This window comes from Gossypium arboreum, chromosome 1 (genome assembly GCF_025698485.1).
Source record: "Gossypium arboreum isolate Shixiya-1 chromosome 1, ASM2569848v2, whole genome shotgun sequence".
Lineage (NCBI taxonomy): Eukaryota > Viridiplantae > Streptophyta > Magnoliopsida > Malvales > Malvaceae > Gossypium > Gossypium arboreum.
In genome coordinates this window covers 61,402,584-61,404,650 of record NC_069070.1, presented here as the reverse complement: position 1 = coordinate 61,404,650, position 2,067 = coordinate 61,402,584, and the positions used below count along the sequence as shown (strand labels likewise).

The 2,067-nt window shown below is 43.2% G+C and overlaps 1 protein-coding gene across 1 annotated transcript; it reads right to left on the bottom strand.

Annotated features, from left to right (window-relative positions):
• Window positions 1–835: 835 nt before the first annotated feature.
• On the bottom strand, window positions 836–1,222 carry LOC108481596 (uncharacterized). Its single transcript, XM_017784707.1, has one exon. The coding sequence runs from the start codon at window positions 1,220–1,222 to the stop codon at window positions 836–838; it is 387 nt and encodes a 128-aa protein (XP_017640196.1).
• Between the last annotated feature and the right edge of the window lie 845 nt (window positions 1,223–2,067).

Here is a 2,067-nt window from a genome sequence, read left to right as displayed (position 1 = left end):
GTGTCTTGCGACGCAGGCTACCACACAGGCAGACCACACGTCCGTGTGGCGTTGACAGGCCACTTTTTGGCTTTCGCCGAAACTCGTTTTCTGCGTAATCGGAGTACACACCTGCTTCATTTTCACTGCTAATTCAACCACGAGCACTCCAAAGCCTTCAACGAATAACGGTGATTCCTCGCTGTTAAGAGTTCGATTAATGATACAAAGACCCTAGAATATTCCCAAATCGACAAAATCACTAGCAACACGCCACAACTAATCGAAAAAGAAGAAAACGAAGGAGAAGAAAAACGAAGAAGAGGGGAAAAAGAAGAGAAGTTCAGCAGCTAGGGTTTGGAAAAGGAAGAACGGTAGAGAAATATTTTTCCAAAAAGAAGGAAATAAGAAAACCCCTAATTTTTCCTAAAACCCTCAACTCAGAATTTTAATAAAACCCAACACTTTACTGAAACTTGCAGCAAAAATAATCCCATCACTACCGCAGGGAATCGAACTCCAGACCTCCAACACACCAATAGACCTCTTAACCACTAGACCAGCAGGCCCATTCTATTAGGTTTTTACCATCAATTCCTTATAAACCCGTTAACCTACCCAGGCTTAATTCTTATAAAAACCAAAATTTTAGCCCAAGTTAAGGCTCGAACTTGGGACCTCCCAAACACACCCCAAAGCACATAACCTCTTAAACCATATATATATATATCAAAAAGAATCAAAACAAAAGTTTCGATATTTTCATGCTCAACAGTCACAAAAGCCGAAATTACAGAAATTTGGGGTATTACAACTCTACCCCCTAAAAGAAAATTCATCATCGAATTTTACCTTATCAAAAAAGGTGAGGATACTGCTGTCGCATCGAATCCTCTAGCTCCCAAGTAGCCTCCTCAGTGCTATGATTCCGCCACAGCACCTTCACCAAGGGAATGGACTTCCTACGTAAGACCTTAATGTCGCGATCTAGAATCTGAACAGACTCCTCCTCGAACATCAGATCTGGTCTAATCTCAATCTCCTCCACAGGCACAACGTACGTAGGATCAGAGCAGTAGCATCTCAACATCGAGACATAGAACACATCATGTTTACGGTCTAACTCTGGAGGTAGCTCTAATTGATATGTGACTGGCCCTACTTGCTTCAAAATTTGGTACGGCCCAATAAACCGAGGGCTCAGCTTACCCTTGCGACCAAGCCTCAGAACCTTTTTTTCCATGGTGAGACCCTAAGGAAAACCATGTCCCCTATAGAATACTCGATGTCCTTCCTCTTTAGATCAGCATAGGACTTCTGTCTATCAGAAGCTGCTTTAAGACGTTCTCAAATCAAACAGACTTTATCCTCAGTTTCTGATACCAATTCCGGACCCAGAACACGTCGCTCACCCAACTCAGTCCAGCACAAAGGTGAGTGACACTTACGACCATAAAGTGCCTCATACGGTGCCATCTGTATACTAGACTGATAACTGTTGTTGTAAGCAAACTCTGCTAGAGGCAAGTACTCCTCCCAACTATCTCGGAAATCGATAATGCAGCCCCTCAACATGTCCTCTAGTATCTGGATCACCCTCTCTGACTAACCGTCTGTTTGAGGATAAAAAGCGGTACTGAAGTCTAGCCTCGAACCCAATGCCTCATGAAGCTTTCCCTAGAACCGAGACGTAAAATAAGGATCCCTATCAGAAATGATCGAGACAGGTACCTCATGCAGCCTCACTATCTCAGAAATGTATAGCTTGGCCAACTTCTGTAGAGAGAAGTCTATCCTAATAGGAATGAAATGTGCGGTCTTGGTTAATCAGTCCACAATGACCCAAACAGAATCCTTCTTAGTGGGTGTTACGGGTAACCCACTAACAAAGTCCATCATTACTTGCTCCCATTTCCACATCGGTATTTTAACTAGCTATAGCAAACCTGATGGTAACTGATGCTCAGCCTTAACCTGCTGACACGTCAAACAACAAGCAACAAAGTCGGTAACCTCACGATTCAACCCTGGCCACTAGTACAACTCTCGAAGATCTTTATACATCTTGTTTCTACTAGGATGCATAGC

Excerpts from the sequence above, each read along its gene's own strand:
- LOC108481596 (XM_017784707.1), bottom strand. The coding sequence starts at position 1,222 with ATGGAAAAAAAGGTTCTGAGGCTTGGTCGCAAGGGTAAGCTGAGCCCT.